General features: G+C 51.4%; 1 protein-coding gene across 1 annotated transcript; it reads right to left on the bottom strand.

Moving 5' to 3' along the window:
- Positions 1-3,387: 3,387 nt before the first annotated feature.
- On the bottom strand, positions 3,388-19,105 carry TMEM115 (transmembrane protein 115). Its single transcript, XM_077821662.1, has 2 exons — positions 17,934-19,105; positions 3,388-5,078 (listed from the first exon to the last, which is right to left on the bottom strand). Exons 1-2 carry the CDS (start codon positions 18,785-18,787, stop codon positions 4,859-4,861), a joined length of 1,074 nt encoding a protein of 357 aa, XP_077677788.1. The 5' UTR covers positions 18,788-19,105; the 3' UTR covers positions 3,388-4,858.
- Between the last annotated feature and the right edge of the window lie 406 nt (positions 19,106-19,511).

The following is a 19,511-nucleotide window of genomic DNA, read 5'->3' as shown; positions in this document are numbered from 1 at the left end:
TGGTAGCACCAACATGAAAACCGCTTCCACTTCATCAGATTCATGGCTCGAGTGGAGGGCTTCCTGCTCCCCATCAGTACTTATTGTACAGATTCCGAACACAGAAGCTCCAAAAGGGTTCAGCCACACAGCATCCATGCCATGAGGTGGAGAGACTGCAGGTCGGAATGGCAGAGGCGACCGTGATCCTGAGTGAGCAGGTCGGGAAGAAGAGGCAACGCGACTGGAGCGTCCACGAACAATTCCAGCAGAGTGGTATACCAATGCTGCCTGGGCCACGCCGGAGCCACCAGAATCACCTGCGCCCTGTCCCTGCATATCTTGAGCAGGACCTTGTGCACAAGGGGAAATGGAGGAAAAGCATAAGACAGGTGACCCATCCACAGAAGCAGGAACATGTTTGTGAGGGAGCCCGGGCAGCAACCTTGGAAGGAGCAGAACGATGGGCATATCCGGTTGCTGCAGGAGGCAAAACAGATCCATCTGGGGAAACCCCCACCTTCGAAAGATGGGGTGGATGACATCCAGTCGGAGTGACCACTCATGGGAGTGGAAGGACCTGCTGAGGTGGTCCACCAGCGCGTTCTGGTCCCCGGGGAGAAAGGACCCCACTGGGTGAATGAAGTGGGCTATACAGAATTCCATGTCGAACAGCCTCCTGACAGAGGGGAGGGGGCGGGCCCCCTCCGCTTGTTGAACATGGCCATGGTGTTGTCTGTGAGGATTGCCACACAATGACCCTGTAGCTGTTCCTGGAAGGCCTGAAAGGCAAGGCGCACCGCCATCAGCTCCCAGACGTTGATATGAAAGGAGAGCGTGGATGGAGGCCACAGGCACCGCATCTGAAGGTCTCCGAGGTGGGCACCCCATGCCAGGGCTGATGCATCCATGACCCGAGACAAGGAGGGCTGCAGACTGTGAAAAGGGACTCCTTCGCACACCACCCGGGGATCTAGTGATCACCGGAGGGAGGCCAGGACCCGCTCCGGGACGGTGACCACTAAGTTCAGACTGTCATGATCGGGGCGATAGACCGAAGCAAGCCAGGCTTGCAACAGGCGGAGTCGGAGCCTGGCATGCCTGGTCACATATGTACAGGAAGCCATGTGGCTGAGAAGACTCAGGCAACTTCTTGCCGACGAGGTTGGGAAGCTCTGAAGGCTCCAGATGAGGCCCATGATAGCTTGGAAACGAGCATCTGGCAGGAGGGCTTGCACCTGAACGGAGTCCAGAACCGCCCCAACGAATTCTATTATCTGGGTTGGTTCTAGGGTCGATTTGCTCCAGTAACTCCCCACTTAACGTCCTCTCACTTAACATTGTTTCCATCTTATGTCCCTGCTCCATTACAGAACATGCTCATTTAAAGTTGAGCAATGTTCCCCTATAACGTCGTTTGACCACCTGCTTTGTCCACAGCTGGCAGCCCCCCCTACTTGCCCCACACCCAGCGCCTCCCGCCCGCCGGCAGACTCCGCGGATCAGCGCCTTCCCCCTGCTCTCCCTGCTTCCTGCCCGCGGCAATCAGCTGTCTTGCGGCATTCAGGAGGCTGGAGGGAGGGATGGGGGAGGCTGCGCGCCGTGTCCTCACTCCCCCCCCAGTCTCTTGAACGCTGCAAACTGCAGGAGGCCGAGGGCTAAGAGCCTCCTCCATGAGGAGCTGCTTTAAATGGAAAGTCTCACTCCTTTTAGTCCGAGGATGAAACCCTCTACAGATCCTGCACTTCTCAGCTTGATGAGCCTCCCCCAGACACTTCAGGCAGGGGTCATGGGGGTCGCCCGTTGGCATGGGCTTAGAGCAGGAACTGCAGGGCTTGAATTCCGGAGCTTTGGGCATAAGCCTGAGAAAAAGAATCGGGGAGGAGGGGAAAGCCCCCGAACCCAACTAACACGAAGTAAAAACCAAACTATAACTAACAACTATTAACTATTACGCTAGGGAGAGTGGAGAGTAAGCGAAGCAAGAATCCACAGTTCCAACGACCATCATGGGCGGTAAGAAGGAACTGAGAGGCGCCAGGTCAGCTGGGGTATATATTGAGCGCCATGAAGGCGCCACTCCAGAGGGCTCCACAGCCAACCCACCGGGTCTTGCTAGGGTAAAACTTTCCGACGGCCATGCACGCGGCACATGTACACCTAATTGGAATCGATATGAGCAAGCACTCGAAGAACTGCACCTCTCTGAGCCTTTAGCACACCTGTCTCTCCCCATGGGCCCCCTCAGGGAGTCTACTCACTCTGGACCCCCAGAGCCTCCACACCCAGAGGGAATAATGCAATCCTGATCTCTAGACCAGAACGACTCTCAGTCAGCGTAAAACAGGAGGGTTTATTGAGCATCTGAACACAGCATAGGAAACTCTCTGGGCCCTCAAGCCTGGCTGCCCTCAGCACAGCACATCTCAGTCTCCCCTGCATCCAGGTGGGCTCTGCCTGCTCTCTCTCTCCAGTCCAGAGACCGCGGCATCTGATATCACCTGCCCCCAAGCCCCACCTCTGTCCTTTGTCTTCTATCCAGGTAAACAGGGTCACCTGGGACTCCTCTCAGCCGTCCTTTGTTCCCCACTGGCTGGAACCAGCTGATCAGGTCACCAGGGTCCACTCTTTCTACAGCCCATTCCTCCCACTGGCCAGAACTGGCTGTGACTCCCGAGCTGGGCCTCCCGGTCACCAATCGCTGGGGTATCCATTCTCTCGGGCTTTGGCCAGGGTGCCAAGTTGTCGCTGGTCCTCTAACAACAAATTCCCTCTCCCATCACTTTGTTAAACCAGTAACACCCAGGGAAACTGAGTCCCACCCCCTTTGAAACCATTGAAAAAAAAAATCAAGAAAATCCCCCACTTTGTTACACCTACCCCACAGGATTTCCTGTTATTCCAACCTGAACCCCCACCTCTCATAGCACCATCATATGGTGCTCCCCCATCACTCTAACCCTGGGGCTCTCAGAGACTGAAAACCACCATGTGACTAAATGGGGGACTAAGCTGAGACCCACTGAATTAGTTTCTCAAGGGCCTGAGTGAGGATCTAAGCATGGCTTACTAGAGATGAGCACCCAGCCCCCAAAACTCCTCTGCTACCAATGCCAACCAAACCCCAGGAGCCCTCGCCCCCAGCTCTCGTCTTGGCAGAGCCGGCCTCTTGTCCCGTGCTCTAGCAGACATCTAGACTAAAGAGGCAGCCACACTTAAACAGAAGGCTCATCAGTGGCTCAGAGAAACACACAGCTTGAAAACTTCTGCCACACATTAGGATGGGACTTGGACTTACTGGTGATGTAGGGATCAGAGCAGATAAGTGAAACAAAATGAAATGGAAGGGTGACCCTCCACACGAGACCTGGGCTTTGGGTGATCTACAAACTAAAGTGAGAGGCACTCTTTGAAATAATTGTTTATTGATACTGAAATTCCCGTATGTTTATTTCTCAGTTGACAAAACCTTCTTGTGTGGCTCTTTAAAAAAAGTCATCACATATGCACACTCCTCAATTTGGTAGCTGCCTCCCAGGGAAGTATACAAGCTGGAGTGGCATGGTCTTGTGGGGCTGGTTCTCAAGGAAAGCTTTTCCAGATTAAGTGCTCCCCACCCCTACCCTCCAAAAAAGCCCATCAGCACAGAGGAGGGGAAAAGGAGAGGGGAAACCAACATTTTAATCAAAGGGAGGGGAAAAAACAGAAGGAAGAATTGTCAAGCGCCCCACCATAAAACAGATTTGCAATCTGACAAAGAATCAATGCACAGATGATTCATCCAAGCAGCAGTGAACGCGCAGGTCCCACCCAGTTCAGAGGCTGCGTTACAATTTAAATCACCGCAAAAGAAATTGGAGAAAAAACAAAGTAGCAATAACACAAATGAAATTAAACCCCTCTAGGACTCCCACAGAAAGACTAGGGTTGATGTATGTCCATGCACTAGTCTCAAAGCTCTGTGGGCCCAGGCTTTTCAGTCAATAATTCATGGTAGGCAACTGCAGCAAGAGAGTGGTATTAAGCACTTACTTTGTAGCTAAACAGGCTTATCTAATGATCATAGCAAATTCCCAACTCAGGAATTCATCTTAGTCAGTTCTTGCCAGATAATCGGGGCCAGACGGGAAAGGGTTAATATAGCAAAGGGATTAAGAAAAATTTCCTGCTCCTCAGAGCAGTAAGAAAACTAACTTTGAAAGGGAAAAAGGAAGTTGCAGGGTACTTTTAACAACCACCACCACAAAAGTAAAAGAGAGAAAGTACTGTATCACTTGCTGAGTTTGCTCTCTGGGATGCTGTGAGGGTCATCTAGTGGTCTAGCACACAGGCTTCAAAATCGGGACCTGACCAACCATGTACATGGCAAATCCTGAGGCCGGATGACACCAATGCCTCTGCCCAGACAGTGCCACAGCCACTACTGAGGCGTACACAGTCAGCTACCTCCAGTGGTGGCTACTGGCAGAGGCGGCCAGCGTAAGGCCTCTCTGGACAGAACAGTCCACGTTCTGTGCTGAAGAGACATGAGTCCACCCCCCTCGGTGGTTGATGCCCAGCCCTGATTAGTGTCTTTGAGGAACCTCACATCACCATAGAAAAAAGCGAATGAGAACCAGAGCCCCAGCAGGAGAGAGAGCCCTTCCAAGGAGCCAGCATTGGCTAACAGTTACCACCCAGAGACAGTCTAGAGACACGGCGTCAGCCAACTGTGGCTATTAAATGCTGGAATGAGGTAGCCCTCTCCCCTCGAGGTTGCTGGAGGGGTCCCCCTGCTCCCTGCAGACAGCATCACTGGGGAGCAGAGAGGAGTGAGAGAAGATATGAGGGATCACTCTGACACACAGAGATGGGGAAGGGGAGGTGGTGTGTTCACAGGTCACAGCTGAGGGGAGGCGTCCTCAAAGGTGATGAGACTGGACTCCTGGCTGACTCCTTTCCCTGCAGCACTGGCATCCCGGCTACTTTGGCTCTTCTCAGGGAGCAGCGGGCTGTCCGCCTTGGCACTTCCCTCATCCTCATTGTCCTCCATGTTGGGCCACGCTGACTGGTCCTCCACGCGTTTCAACCGCTCATTCAGTGCCTTCAGGGCGAGCTGTCTGCAGGACAAGGATGGACAGGGTTAGTGCAGGATCAGCTTCAGACACTCCCAGGGAGACAGGACAAAGTACGTGTTACAGCATGCTGGGCACTTCATGGGTATTTGGGGGGTGGGGGGAGATCTCCCAATGCTTCTATTGACCATCTGTCCAGCCCAAATCACCACTAGGGTGGGAGCAAAAGAACTTCAATACAATAGCCCTGCTCAGATTCCCCCCCTCCCACCTTTTGCTGCATTTCTGCCCCACTTCCTCTGGTTCAGTCTCTGAGTGGCTACTGTTCCCCACACACCTCCTGCTGGCTCATAACTCTCTCCACCAAACCTGCATGCAAGCTCTCCATCCCTCTCACTTCAGGTGTATCTCCCGTTTATTCTGGCTGCTACTTCTCCCAGTCTGTGACAGGTTTACGGTTTAGTCCAGCCCCATCTGCTCATCACCCCATGGCAGAGCACCCTCAGCAGCAGCAAAGAGTTAAGGATGTGTCTCTGCACCTCCTCCACACCACCTATCTCCAGGAGAGGCAGTAGGGTTTTTGTGTCAGTTTCACTCAGCTGCTCTTGCGTGGGAGATGCTATGGGCAGTAGTGAATGCACCAACACAGTCCTCCTTAGTGGGTATGCCTTGCAGGGGAATTTCACAGTGCAGAGGCCTACGTGCCAGGGAAATGCAGAGCTCCTGCAGTTACTCCCCAGATCTAGCCACCAATAAGCACAGACCCTCCTGTGGCTATGTCTTGGATAGCCTTGCTAAGATCTGAACAGATCAGGATCTCCTGAAAGGTAGCAACCCACCAGGTTAGGCCATCAACACGAAGAACCACATTTGGTGAAAACACCGCTGAATGGGATTTGGGAGGTTCTCCCAAGGAAGTGAATCTTTCAGGATCTTGGCTTCAGTCAGGACAGCATCTGAACCAAGACCCTCTTCTTGCTGCCCTCCCCAAGTATGGTCAGTTGCACTTATGGGTATATCCCTTGCGAATGCAGCATTGATATGAGACCCATGAGATTGGCAGAGACCACCTTTTACTATATGTCTGAATGCTCCTACAGGGCCCTGATCCTAACTGAGACTTGTAGGCACTATTGATTAGTAATAAATACTAATAGGGACTGGGCAGCGATTCTGTGATCCAGTTTAGGCAATAGAAGGATTTCAGCCAGTCTGAACACAGAAGAGAGAACATTCTCCTCCCACACACTACACTGAAATCTTCAGAGACAAAGGACAAAGATTTCAAACACTGGCCTCTGAATTAGGGCCCCTAGGTCCTCACTGGGAGCTCACAGTGGCTCCTAAGATGTGTATTTGGACAATCTGACTGGTTGGAAAGTCAATCCCTTCCTCCCTGGTCCTTCCACCTAACTCCTGCCCCCAAACGGACACTGCTGGAGTCCTAGAAGGCAGCACGACCAAACTGCAGCTTCCCTTCATTATTAGTATGATGTCATTTGAAATATGGTGCTGGCAGAGAAGCAGACAAGGTAAGAGAAGCAGCTTATCGAATGCCTCAGCTTATCGAATGTAGCGTTAGATCACGCAGGAGCACTGTTCAGTGCCACCGTTACTCTTCTGCTGATAACATTATCCCCCCCCACCCTTTTCTGGGATTAATGTCAGCTCATCAGTTGAGGTCAAGCCCCCACCCTTCTGAAGGGAAATTCTGAAGAGTGTGGGAGTGTGTGTAGAATATATGCATGCCAGGAGATTACATTTGGTGCAGGCCTGGGGGCATCCTGTGCCCCCATCTGCCCTGTGTTAACCAATGTCCACCCTCTCCTGGGAGAATCTTCCCTAGGCTGCTCCTACACAAACTGCTTCCCCCAAGCATGCTGGCAGGAAATGCAACTGTCATTATGCAAGTATGCATCCGATGAAGTGAGCTGTAGCTCACGAAAGCTTATGCTCAAATAAATTGGTTAGTCTCTAAGGTGCCACAAGTATTCCTTTTCTTTTTGTGGAGTGAAACTGGCATCATCCTTGTCAGTTTTACTCCTGCTGCCACTGGGGTAGGAGGGACACAGGCTTCATCCTGAGGCATAGGGAGGTAAGAGACTGAAGAGGAAGAGAGAAAGAAAGGAGGTGGAGGAGACTGATAGGTCAGAGGGTGCAGCACACATTGGCCAGTGGTTTCTTGTTCTTTGGGCCAGAAGAGGCTGGGAGAGCTCTTGACACAGTGCAATCATTGCCTAGGGGTGGGAAGTGCCATTTCAGGCAACGCTCTCCCATCTAGCTGCCCCCAGCTGGGAGAAAGGGTCTTTGAAGGGGAAGGAGTAAAGGTAGCCTAGGAGATACCACTGCTGGATAAATATAAAATTACAGATTAGAGATAGTTTAAATCTGATTAATGAAATATATCCATGTTGTAAAGAGACCCTGACTAGCAAGTAGAAGGAATACCTTGAAACAATGAGTCATAAGGCCAGAGGGAATGAAGTGTGGAGGACGTCTGGTTCAAAGACTAACTGATGAGATAAGGGGACGTTTCTAAAAAGGCGGCCTCTGACCCATACAGGTCATAGCGGATGATTTTAAATAAAATGAACAGAATCGGTCTTAAAATGAGCCAACATGGCCCTTCCCACTCCCCACACCAGTGTGAAAGCTTATGTGAGCCCCGGTGCATTGAAAAACTATTAGTCCGCAAGAAGGAGGGGAGGCAAAGCCTTGAGGATTGTAAATATTATCTGGATTAAGATTGGAAATAAGGATGAAGTATCTCCAACTGGTTTTTAGCTAAGGTCAGTAACTGGCAATGACATCACTTGTTTGTTGAAGGGCAGCAAAAGTAAACTCTTAAAAGGTTCATTGCTAGCATCTGCCTGACTATGTTGGAGCAGACCAATATGGGTCTAAGCACTCTTGGGTTTAGCCCATTGAGTGTAAATATCTTGATCAAATGCTTATGTGTTGTTACTGTATTGGGTGTAGTAAATTGCTTATTATTTAGGCTTGTTAGGCATCTTCAAAGCAATTGTATAAACACCATTTGGCCTTTGGATTTAATAAAGGAATTTATGGTCTAACTAGCATTGTAATAATACCTTGCGCAAAAATTAATAATTCCAACACCACCCACAAAAACAAGAAGGGAGTGGTGAGACAGTAGCAGAGAAGCAAGAAGAGAGGGAAAGGCAGAAACAAGGACCCAAGACAAAGGCCTGTTAAACAGAGAAACCCATCTCTAGAGCTGTCTTTTCCCACCCCATGTATCCAAGGTAATTTAACCCTCATTGCAGCAGGAAGCCAGACCAGAGAAGTTAAGATATATGAAGCCAAACGGGTGCTTTATCTATTCTACATCAAAACAAGGACATTTGTTTTCCAAGTCAGTAATGGATTACAATGCTACCCTCACTGCAAGCCCCTTGCAGAGAGTCTGCTCTGAATCTGCACTGGCCATTGACTCACACTTGCTGTGCCACATTATCTAGGAGCGCTCACTGTCTACTGGGAAATTATGCTGCATGGTGCAAGATGCAGCACGAGACACATTCCAGCTCTGAGTCATTTCTGTTCACTGCCCAGCCACAGTCCAAGAGCCTGCCAAATTTACTTATTGGCTAGAAGGAGGGGAGGAAACAATTGTCTCATCCCTAGAGGCAAGTTCCCTCCAGGACATGGCTGAGGTATACTGACAAGGTAACTGGGGCTGGGGAGTTTGCACTGCTGCTGCTCATCAGATCCCCATTTCTGTGGGTCGAGTCTCCTGGGCTCTCAAGCTGGCTGCTTTCTCCAGTGCTAAAATTGCTTTAAAACGTAACCTGGTGTATGTATCCAAAGGGAACAACTCCACATGAGTGCCTGGGACAAGGACGGACTAGACCAGGGATTGGCAAACTTTTTGGCCCAAGGGCCACATCTGGGTATGGAAATTGTATGGCAGGCCATGAATGCTCTTGAAATTGGGGGTTGGGAGGGGGTGAGAGCTCTGGCTGGGGTGCAGGCTCTGGAGTGGGGCCAGAAATGAGGAGTTCAGGGTGCGGGAGAGGGCTCTGAGCTGGTGCAGAGGGTTGGGGTGCGGGGGGGAGAGGGATCTGGCTGCAGGTGCAGGCTATGGAGTGGGGCTGGGGATGAGGGGTTGGGGGTGCAGGAGGTTGTTCCAGGCTGGGATGGAGGGGTTTGGAGGGGGGGAGGGGGATCAGGGGTGGGGAAGGGGGTTGGGGCGCAGGAGGGGGATTGGGGTGTAGGCTCTGGGTGGCACTTACCTCAAGCAGCTCCCAGAAGCAGCGGCATGTCCCCTCTGCAGCTCCTACATGGAGGTGCAGCCAGGCAACTCTGCACGCTGCCCTGTCTGCAGGCGCCATCCCTGCAGCTCCCAATTGGCCACAGTTCCCGGCCAATGGGAGCTGTGGGGGCAGCGCTTGGGGTGGGGGCAGCGTGCGGAGCCCCCTGGCTACTCCTACGTGTAGGAGCCGGAAGGAGGACATGCCGCTGCTTCTGGGAGCCGCGCGGAGTGGCGCAAGCCCCCGACCCCACTCCCCAGCTGGAGTGCCGGAGGGGGGCAAGCCCCAGGCCCTGCTGCCCAGCAGGAGCTCGAGGGCCGGATTAAAATGTCTGAGGGCTGGATGTGGCCCCCGGGCCATAGTTTGCCCATCCCTGGACTGGACAGAATTTAGCCGGTCTGCGGTAACTGCATGAGACTCAGTGCAACACCAACATGAGCCACAGGCCTAAGCCTGTTCCAGATCCCACCGTACCTCACCATCTTAATAGGACCCACCTGAGATTTCCTCCTCAGCTCATACGCAAAGACGCCACCGAATGAGAGAGAGTACTTGGAACCTGGGTCGGCTGGAGGAAGAGGAAGCACTTGAACCAGCAACATGCGCCATTGTTATTGCTCTCCCAGAGCTGGTTTAGTGGAAAGCAAACTGTCCCACCTTCTCTGAGGCAAGGCAGGGGCCAGGCAGGTCTAGACCCACCCATAGCTAAAGGCCTGTCCCCTCAATTACAGGAGAGGAAGCACTAGATCCAGGCTACAATTAATTGCTGGGGACAACCAAAGAGAAAACAGGAATGGGCTTGAGATTAAAGGCTGGAAATCAAGGAACCAGAAGGGGACGCAGAGCAGAGCACCCCAGACAGCACCACCACTCCTCAAAGGCATCCCAGGAATCAGTAGACACTGCCCAGAGATATAAGCGGACAAGAAATAGGCCCCACAGGCACAGAGCACCCTTCCTCTCCCCCACTCCCAGCCCCCCCGCCCACAGCCAGCTTTCTTCTCCTGGTACGATGGATGGTCATCTTGGCTAGCACCAAGAGGAAGCTGACAAGCAGGTCCCGTGACATCGTGGGGCCGTGGATGGGTTGTGCAAGAATCAGATTCAGGGAAAAGTGCAACCAGAACCTCAGTAAGAGGTTTTGGAGGAGCTAGAAGAGGGGCTGCAACCTGACACATTCTGTATACACGTGCGCCAGGGTCTCCCTCTCCCCACAAAAGGAACAGGTGTAGGGGGAAGTTTGTGAATCATGCCAGGTACACAACAGTGCTCACGACACTGTGGAGGAGTCACATCCCCAGTGGGCTGTGAGATCAAAGTGGAGCACAGACTGGTTCTTCACCCTCAGCAGGTGGCAGCAGGCCCTGCCACTTGGTGTCAGAGTGGAACCAAAGGGTGAATAAGTGGATAGTATGAAGCATGAGCATGTACAGATGTTTCCTGGTCCTGGTTCAGAGGTGGACTGACTGGCTGGATGTCGTTCAGCCAACTTAGATAGCATGTCGGGGGCAGCTGAGGAGGCTCATGGGGCAGGGGCCTGATGAGGAGTTCTGGAGGGCTCGGGTGAGTGGAGAGCACTCATCCACAGGACCCACTCGAAGAAAGTAAGAGAAGCAGGAGGCTAGGCTGCCCTCACCTCATGGCAGGCAGGGCAGAAAAGGTGGGGGAGTTGCATTGTACATAAGAGAGCAGTATGGCTGCTCAGAGCTCCGGTATGAAACTGCAGAAAAACCTGAGAGTCTCTGGATTAAGTTTAGAAGTGTGAGCAACAAGGGTGATGTCATGGTGGGAGTCTGCAATAGACCACCAGACCAGGGGGATGAGGTGGACGAGGCTTTCTTCCGGCAACTCATAGAAATTACTAGATCGCAGGCCCTGGTTCTCATGGGAGACTTCAATCACCCTGATATCTGCTGGGAAAACAATACAGTGGTGCACAGACAATCCAAGAAGTTTTTGGAAAGTGTAGGGGACAATTTCCTGGTGCAAGTGCTGGAGGAACCAACTAGGGGCAGAGCTCTTCTTGACTTGCTGCTCACAAACCGGGAAGAATTAGTAGGGGAAGCAAAAGTGGATGGGAACCTGGGAGGCAGTGACCATGAGGTGGTCGAGTTCAGGATCCTGACACAAGGAAGAAAGGAGAGCAGCAGAATATAGACCCTGGACTTCAGAAAAGCAGACTTTGACTCCCTTAGGGAACTGAGGGGCAGGATCCCCTGGCAGAATAACATGAGGGGGAAAGGAGTCCAGGAGAGCTGGTTGTATTTTAAAGAATCCTTATTGAGGTTACAGGAACAAGCCATCCTGACGTGTAGAAAGAATAGTAAATATGGCAGGCGACCAGCTTGGCTTAACAGTGAAATCCTTGCTGATCTTAAACACAAAAAAGAATCTTACAGGAAGTGGAAGATTGGACAAATGACCAGGTAGGAGTATAAAAATATTGCTCAGGCATGCAGGAGGGAAATCAGGAAGGCCAAATCACACCTGGAGTTGTAGCTAGCAAGAGATGTTAAGAGTAACAAGCAGGGTTTCTTCAGGTATGTTAGCAACAAGAAGAAAGTCAAGGAAAGTGTGGGCCCCTTACTGAATGAGGGAGGCAACCTAGTGACAGAAGATGTGGAAAAAGCTAATGTACTCAATGCTTTTATTGCCTCTGTCTTCACGAACAAAGTCAGCTCCCAGACTACTGCACTGGGCAGCACAGCAAGGGGAAGAGGTGACCATCCCTCTGTGAAGAAAGAAGTGGTTCGGAACTATTTAGAAAAGCTGGATGGGCACAAGTCCATGGGGCTGGATGCTCTGCATCCGAGAGTGCTAAAGGAGTTGGTGGATGTGATTCCAGAGCCATTGGCCATTATCTTTGAAAATTCATGGTGATTGGGGGAGGTCCCGGATGACTGGAAAAGGCTAATATAGTGCCCATCTTTAAAAAAGGAAAGGAGGAGGATCCGGGGAACTACAGGCCAGTCAGCCTCACCTCAGTCCCTGGAAAAATCATGGAGCAAGTTCTCAAGGAATCAATTCTGAAGCACTTAGAGGAGAGGAAAGTGATCAGGAACAGACAGCATGGATTCACCAAGGGCAAGTCATGCCTGACTAATCTAATTGCCTTCTGTGACGAGATAACTGGCTCTGTGGATGATGGGAAAGCAGTGGACATGTTATTCCTTGACTTTAGCAAAGCTTTTGATATGGTCTCTCGGGGTATTCTTGCCAGCAAGTTAAAGTAGTATGGGCTGGATGAATGGACTATAAGGTGGATAGAAAGCTGGCTAGATCGTCAGGCTCAACGGATATGATCAATGGCTCCATGTCTAGTTGGCAGCCGGTATCAAGCAGAGTGCCCCAAGGGTTGGTCCTGGGGCTGGTTTTGTTCAGTATCTTCATTAATGATCTGGAGGATAGCGTGGACTGCACCCTCAGCAAGTTTGCAGATGACACTAAACTGGGAGGAGTGGTAGATACGCTGGAGGGTAGGGGAAGGATACAGAGGGACCTAGACAAATTAGAGGATCGGGCCAAAAGAAATCTGATGAGGTTCAACAAGGACAAGTGCAGAGTCCTGCACTTAGGATGGAAGAATCCCATGCACCGCTACAGACTAGGGACCAAATGGCTAGGCAGCAGTTCTGCAGAAAAGGACCTAGGGGTTACAGTGGACGAGAAGCTGGATATGAGTCAACAGTGTGCCCTTTCTGCCAAGAAAGCTAATGGCATTTTGGGCTGTATAAGTAGGGGCACTGCCAGCAGATCGAGGGACGTGATCATTCCCCTCTATTCGACATCAGGGAGGCCTCATCTGGAGTACTGTGTCCAGTTTTGGGCCCCACACTACAAGAAGGACGTGGAAAAATGGGAAAGCGTCCAGCGGAGGGCAACAAAAATGATTAGGGGACTGGAACACATGACTTATGAGGAGACGCTGAGGGAACTGGGATTCTTTAGTCTGCAAAAGAGAAGAATGAGGAGGGATTTGATAGCTGCTTTCAACTACCTGAAAGGGGGTTCCAAAGAGGATGGATCTAGACTGTTCTCAGTGGTAGCAGTTGATAGAACAAGGAGTAGTGGTCTCAAGTTGCAGTGCGGGAGGCTTAGGTTGGATATTAGGAAAAACTTTTTCATTAGGAGGCTGGTGAAGCACTGGAATGCGTTACCTAGGGAGGTGGTGGAATCTCCTTCCTTAGAGGTTTTTAAGGTCAGGCTTGACAAAGCCCTGGCTCGGATGATTCAGTTGGGGATTGGTCCTACTTTGAGCAGGGGGTTGGACTAGATGACCTCCTGAGGTCCCTTCCAACCCTGATATTCTATGATTCTATGATTCACGGAGCATGACACAGGACATGCAGGGTTGGCAGCCCCATGCGCCGGCCAAGGGGTCCACCCAGTCCCTCTGATCGTAATCCAGGAGGTCTCTGATTCTGGTGGTGCCAGCCAGGACCATCCTCTGGCATACCAGAGAGGACTCCACCACCTGCACACAGATATGGCGGGTTGCTTAGCAGCGGTTCTGTGAGGAGGTCCTCCCCCTCAGTGGCAGCTACAGACCCGGTCCCCAAGACTGACTTGCAGGTCCTGAGGAGGTCCTGGGAAAAGACTGGAAGCTCAGAGAAGCCTCAGGGGAGACCTCTTGAGTGGAGGCAGAGCACAGGGGCTGCAGCTAGCACCTCTCTGAACAAATCAATTCACTCTAGGAAGCTTTAGTGAATCATGCTGAGACCCAGATGCTCTCTGATGTGACTAGAATATTGGTGTCACATCAGCAGGGCAGGAATACCTATTTCCACCCTCACTGCAGGCACTCAGCTTCCACTGATGTCAACGGCAGTTTTGTACGTGGCACAGCTGCAAATCTGTGGCCTACCCTGGAAGAGAATTCTGCCTAGTTTTTAAAACCACTCCCCATGCCCTTTTCTCCTGTCTGCTTAAACCCATCACAGACTTAGGACAGAGAGCTGCTTCTGCAGAGGGACTATTCACATCAGCCTCTTCACTGCTTTGCCTAGTGCCCATGTCCACAGCGATCTGCAGTCCTCATTGCCATTGTCTATACACCCCACGTTAGTCAGAAAGGCCAAAGCAACTGGCCTCTGTGGGAGTCAAGCTGCGTGGGTCCAGGAAGGGACTGAAGGATTTCAGATACAACTACTGCACAGGCACTTAGGGCTCCCAGTGGCTCACCCTAACAGAAGGGCTGGTCATATGCCCTCTCCGCTCCCACAAGGCATATGCACCTCTGCCTGTTTAAGCAAATGATGTGTCACCAGGGAGGGAGACTCCAGAGAAAAAACACCCACATCAAGGAAACTGACTCTCTGGGTAAAACACTCAGTGTGGAGCTCAGAACAAGCCACAGGGGCAAGGGGCTGCAGTGCCCACATGGTCTGCACCTGCTCCAGAGTTCGCCATTCTAAAAGGCCAGGGAGCAGGTGTACTCTTATCTGTACCCCATCACATGAGCAGGATCAACCCTCTATCCTGAAACGCGAAGCTTTCATTTAAAATTCAGCCAGCAGTCATTGTGAGGCAATAGCGTCAGCACTTCTGGATGAGCTACGAGAAGCCAGCTTGACAGCCAGCTCTGAGGAGGAGGAAAAGAAGATCTGGCTAGCAGGACATTTCAGAAGCCCAATCCAGCCCAACATTGCAGGCAGCTAGGAAGGTAATATGAAGCTGAGAAGAGCTTTCCTCCACACAGAAGGGCTGGATTTCCAACCCTGAAGAAAGCTCAGATCTAGGGCATCAGCAAATATGTACAGATGGTTTTTATTATAAGTTCTGCAACTGCACTGGAGCCAAACCCTCCCTTTCCCCTCCAGGCTTCCTCCCTCAGTTCTCCAAACCTAAGCAAAACAAAGCATCAGCCTACCCCAAGAATACACCTTGACTACAGTGCATCCTATAATGCTCTGGATACCTGGCATTGGCAGCTGTTGCGGAAATGGGGAGTGCAATGGGGGGATTCATAGCAGAGGGCACATAGCAACGAGCTGAACTGTCAGTGCATGTTGTATTCTAGTTATTTGTTTTCCTGCACTAAAAATGTTCTCCACCCGGACATGCAATCTCATTTCAGCTCCTTCCCTCCCCTCTAGCAGGATCCTCCACATCTCCAGTACTCCTAGCAGGACTCCTCCACTTTAATCCCTCCTGGCCGGTGATGCCACCTTCTGACAGCGGCTACCTATGAACATTCCTACTTAACCTGCCAGTGGAGGGACAGAGGGGTCCTCTCTCCACTGCACTTTTATCCTCAATCCCAACAGACCATCTGCAACCAAGAAACCATACAGTTGGGTGGGGATTTAACCCTTCGCCAACTCTCTTTTATCCTCAACTGATATAACAAAAGTCTGTTCCACAGCACAAAGCAATACATTATGACTTCTGCTTTAGGGAATGGCCACACAGTTGAATGCCAGGTGGAAAGCACCTGAGGCTGGGCAGCTACCTAGAAGGCCCAGAAAAGGCTTGAATAGAGACTGGGAGTGGATGTGTCATTACACAAAGTAAAACTATTTCCCCATGTTTATTTCCTGCCCCCACTGCTCCTCGGACATTCCTGTTAACTACAGGAAATGGCCCACCTTGATTATCACTACAAAAGGTTTTCTCTCCCCCCACCCCCGCTGGTAATAGCTCATCTTAAGTGATCACTCTCCTTACAGTGTGTATGATAACACCCATTTTTTCATGTTCTGTGTGTATATAAATTTCCTCACTGTATTTTCCACTGAACGTACCCGATGAAGTGAGCTGTAGCTCACGAAAGCTTATGCTCAAATAAATTGGTTAGTCTCTAAGGTGCCACTAGTACCCCTTTTAGAGTTACCTCGCCCATTACATTGAGCCTTCATTAACAAGAACATGATTAGTTGGCAGCTCTTTTCAGCAGGTTCTTAGCTCCATTTCACATTGTATGCTCCAAGCTGGGGTTGAGACTTATTTAAGCAAATCTTCCCTGAACAGCCTGTGGGAAATTACCAACTGAGCAGCCGTGGAGATGGTTACTGCTCAGGTTACTGCCACCTCTCTAGCTCTAGCAGAAGCTTGAATCAGTTACCATTATTCGAAGCCCTATCTCCCCCAAACAGGACTAACCTGAATACAGGGAAATGTTTACACTGAAGACAATAAAATGTGAAGGTTTCTTGCCTCACTCGCTTTCGAAACTCATGAAACACACAATCAGATTGCACAGGAGGTACAGTCAACTGAGAAGTTAAAGGGAATGTGTGCAAAATCTGACCATGAATAAAACAGTTCATGAAAACAAATTTACAATAGTGTTTGCAATTTTTCTTTTTAAATAGTTTGCCATTGAGTTCAAACCCAACCAGCTGCCTGGGTTCAACAGATCCAGGAAATGAAAGCGACTAGAAATGGTGAAACTGACTCAGCTCATTCTCTTCCCCATTTGGGAAAAGGGAGAAAGAGTAAACTAGCATGACTGGCAAAGAGCAAAATAATGCCCCAGTCATGTGGAGACTCATGAACCTTCAGCCCACTGATTTCAACAGGAATATTCTTGCACTTAAAGTTAAGCATGTGCACAAGGACTACATTATTAAAATGGCAAGGATCTAAGCCATGTATTAGGAACAAAGTTAATATTTTTTAAAAAGGAAGGTTCAACAGCTTCCCTTGAATTCTTAAATGGGAATGATGAGAAGGCTCCCACTTCTGAAGTGAGCTCCAGTGCTGATGGAATGTTCTGGTTCGATACTCAGAAGGTCCCTTTCCTTGGGTGGTTGGATTTTTCTTTCTTTTTTTTTTTTTTTTTTGCAGGTGGTGGGGAGAGAAGAATAGTAAGAGGTGAAGTAAAAGGATTGCCACCTGCTGACCTCAGGATTTCATTCCCCTTAAGAGACCTTGTCTGTAGAAGGATCCCCCTCAGAACTTCTTGTGGTTACCATCGCTGAAGTTTCACTAGCAATAGCAATGGTTGGAGTGCTACTGTGCACAAGGCATGAGTGTTTTTAACAGTGTGTGAGTAGATCTGCTCTCAGTAGAACCAGATGACATTAGGCCCTAAAATGCAGCTGTCCCTCACCAGGGCCTCCATTGCTGCTGTCACTAGTAGGGCTGCAACAGGGAAAAAATCCTAGCGCAGACAATAGTTGATGGCTCCCCAATGTCAGATTCAGGGGGTAAACACAGAGCCCTGAATTCAGATTGAGAAAGTCAAGTAAAGGAGGGGCAGATTTTCAAACATTCCCTTTTTAAAAAATAGTCCTTGTGATAGTGGTCCCCAACCTTTCTGTGGGAATAGCACATTCCTATTCCCAGAAGACTGTGGCGGGCGCCAGACACCCCGTCGCTGAAATGCTGCCGAGAAACAGCAACGCTTCTTGGCGGCATTTCAGCAGGCGGTTCTCCGGTGGCGGCGTGGTGTCTTGTGGGCGCACACAACTGCCCCGGCGGGCGCCATTGCTCCCGCGGACACCGCGTTGGGGACCCCTGCCTTATAACATTTAAACCTAGACATAGTCATTTGAAACCAAGCAGTTTTGTTGTCTTATTAAAACTCATCTTAGTTCTCCTTTAGTAGGTATCTAGCACTGGGTATGCTACATGAACTCATGATCTCTAACCACACAATATATTTCAAGGGAACATACAATACCTTCTCCTCTCAGCATCCTGCGGGTCTGTTCCAGGCAGGCTGATAGTGATGGATGAAGGAGCACCCACATCATAACGCTTCACTGTTTTCCGACAAACTTTTACCTTCACCAAGATGCCATGCACCAAGTTGGCCACCAAACCAATCACGGGCTGCAGGATCTCGGGGAAGAACGTGGCAAAGGCAAAGTGGTCCGACATGTCTCCACGTCCCCTACTGTGCCGCTGGTAGAAACGAAGATAGATCCAGCTGGAGAGGACCCCAAAGCCATAAGAAGCCAACAGGTTGCTTTCAATTAGGGTGGTCAGCCTCAGAACAGCCAGGATAAGGAGTAAGAGCATAGGGACCACTTTCATCCGCACCTGGGGCACCTTCAGGACAGTGCTGTCGCCCATGGTCTGCTTGAGGGCCACTAAGACTCCACCAAGGAAGCCCAGCATGCCGTGGATGCGAACAGTAAACAGGTACAAGAGATTGAAGGAACCCACGTAGGTGAGAAAGTAGGCAAAGGCTCCCAGAAGCCCCACTGAGATATTCACAACTGCAAAGAAGATCAGGAGCTCCAGTGCTCCCCACAGGGGCTCCAGCAGCCTACCAGCCAGCACTACTGTGGCCAGGCTCACACCAACGTCCCAGACATGCTTCTCCACCACACTGTGTGTGGCCAACGTCCAGATCCAAAAGTTGGGTGGAAAGAGGTAACCAGGAGTCACGCCGAGCCCGAACACAGTGTCCACAGCAAAGGATAGAAGGTAGAGCAGGATGACAGTGGCACAGATGGACTTCACTACCACGCTGGTGCTGGCCAGCACAGCTAGAAAATGCTGCCGGGCTACTGGGAGGTACCGGTTCATGTTGAATCTCTTCCCACACACACCTTCGCTGAACCAGTCAGGGGCCTTGATCTGATACTTTTTGGGGAGTCATGCATCCAGAAGCCCCCTCTCCAACTCTTCCTCAATATGGATAGAGTGGACCTCAGTCCTGACACCGGCCACCACAGGCCCCGGGAGAGGGGGGACGACAGAGCCTCTCCGCCCTGCTGATCAGCCTCCCCGGAATGGCACAGCAGGGGACCGTTACCCTGCCTACCAGAGAAGCCAAGAGGGACGAGCCCAGATTCTCTTGGCCCTGCCACCCAAAATGCTCAGATACCCCAGAGCCCACTGGAGTCCCTCCACCCCACCCCCCTGCACGCCGTTACCCCACCGCCGCTCGTCCGCCCCACCCCGTGCCCCCTGCCCGTCCTCCCCCGCTCGTCCGTGCCCCTTGCCCCCCGTTACACCACCCCCCGCTCGTCCGCCCCACCCCGTGCCCCCTGCCCCCGGTTACGCCACCCCCTGCTCGTCCGCCCCACCCCGTGCCCCCTGCCCCCGGTTACACCACCCCCTGCTCGTCCGCCCCACCCCGTGCCCCCTGCCCCCGGTTACACCACCCCCCGCTCGTCCCTTACGCCAGCGGGCGGGGCAGAGCCCGGCTCCCCTTGGCCGTGTGCGCACGGGCGGGGGTGGCCAGGTCCCGAACCTAAGGCCGGGTCCCTGGGCCTGCCCCTCACGCCCCCTTCACCTCAGGGGGCTG

Source organism: Eretmochelys imbricata, chromosome 7 (assembly GCF_965152235.1).
Source record: "Eretmochelys imbricata isolate rEreImb1 chromosome 7, rEreImb1.hap1, whole genome shotgun sequence".
Taxonomy (NCBI): domain Eukaryota; kingdom Metazoa; phylum Chordata; order Testudines; family Cheloniidae; genus Eretmochelys; species Eretmochelys imbricata.
Note: the sequence above shows the minus strand (reverse complement) of the source record. Positions and strands in the feature narration are given on the sequence as shown.

Coding starts and splice junctions, on each gene's coding strand:
- TMEM115 (XM_077821662.1), bottom strand. CDS start 18,787: ATGAACCGGTACCTCCCAGTAGCCCGGCAGCATTTTCTAGCTGTGCTG. Junction 5,079..17,933: donor CAGGATGCTGAGAGGAGAAG/GTATTGTATGTT, acceptor CTTGTCCTGCAG/ACAGCTCGCCCTGAAGGCAC.